The sequence below is a fragment of the Priapulus caudatus genome, unplaced genomic scaffold, assembly GCF_000485595.1.
Source record: "Priapulus caudatus unplaced genomic scaffold, Priapulus_caudatus-5.0.1 Scaffold2687, whole genome shotgun sequence".
NCBI classification, from domain to species: domain Eukaryota; kingdom Metazoa; phylum Priapulida; class Priapulimorpha; order Priapulimorphida; family Priapulidae; genus Priapulus; species Priapulus caudatus.
This window is the reverse complement of record NW_014579748.1, coordinates 18,620-19,661: the sequence shown is the minus strand read 5'-3', so window position 1 is coordinate 19,661 and position 1,042 is coordinate 18,620. Positions and strand designations below refer to the sequence as shown.

At 55.4% G+C, this 1,042-nt stretch overlaps 1 protein-coding gene across 1 annotated transcript in view; it reads right to left on the bottom strand.

Annotated features, from left to right (window-relative positions):
• Positions 1 to 451: 451 nt before the first annotated feature.
• The window catches only part of LOC106818952 (leucine-rich repeat extensin-like protein 3), a gene marked incomplete at its 3' end in the record, with an annotated part of 12,569 nt that continues 11,978 nt past the window's right edge, over positions 452 to 1,042 (bottom strand). Inside the window, exon 2 of the mRNA XM_014823617.1 lies at positions 452 to 933. Within this exon, the coding sequence (XP_014679103.1) occupies positions 452 to 933 (482 nt within the window). The remainder of the gene's footprint in view (positions 934 to 1,042) is intronic.

Sequence of the window (1,042 nt, the reverse complement as noted above, 5' to 3'; positions counted from 1 at the left end):
TCACACTCACACTCACTCTCACTCACACTCACACTCACTCTCACTTTCACTCACACTGATCACGTTACACTCACTCTCACTCACACTCATCACGTCACCCTCACTCACACTCACTCTCACTCTCACTCACACTGATCACGTCACCCTCACTCACACTCACTCTCACTCACACTCACTCACACTGATCACGTCACCCTCACTCACACTCACTCTCACTCTCACTCACACTGATCACGTCACCCTCACTCTCACTCACACTCACACTGATCACATCACACTCACTCTCACTCACACTGATCATGTCAGATGACATCTTGTAACACGCGGCGGTAACGGACGGTGACATGACAGTAGACAGGCTTTCACAGCCAACGTTTCGTCGGACGTCGTTAAACGGCCGCCATCTACTAACTTCTACATCCCTCCCCCCACAACCTCCGATCTCACTCACCAGAGGGAGCCGGCGGGCGCGGAGAGATCTGATTCGCTGGTGAGTAACCGGGCACGACGGAGTCCGTCCACAGGCGCGAGGCGAGGGCGTGGTCGGCACGGCCGGCGATCGGGGTCAAGGTCGGGGTCGGAGTCAAGGTCGGGGTCGGCACGCACGTGATCACCGACGGACGCAACTGCCGCTGCAGCAAGCGTGGATCGTCGCCCGACCCTGCAGGCGTGGCGTAGTTGACCTCTGGCCCCGCAGGCACGGCGTAGTTGACCTCTGGCCCCGCGGGTGTGGCGTAGTTGACCTCTGGCCCCGCAGGCACGGCGTAGTTGACCTCTGGCCCCGCGGGTGTGGCGTAGTTGACCTCTGACCCCGGAGGTACGGCATAGTTGACCTCTGACCCCGGGGGTACGGCATAGTTGCCCTCTGACCCCACGGGTGCTGTGTAGTTGACCTCTGACCCCGGAGAATCATTCCTCACACCTGTCGATGGCCTGCAAGCAATAGCAACAATAATTACAAATAACTCTGACAAAAGTTGAGAAGATAAAATAATAGCAGTAATGATAATAATAATAATAATAATAATAATAATAATAATAA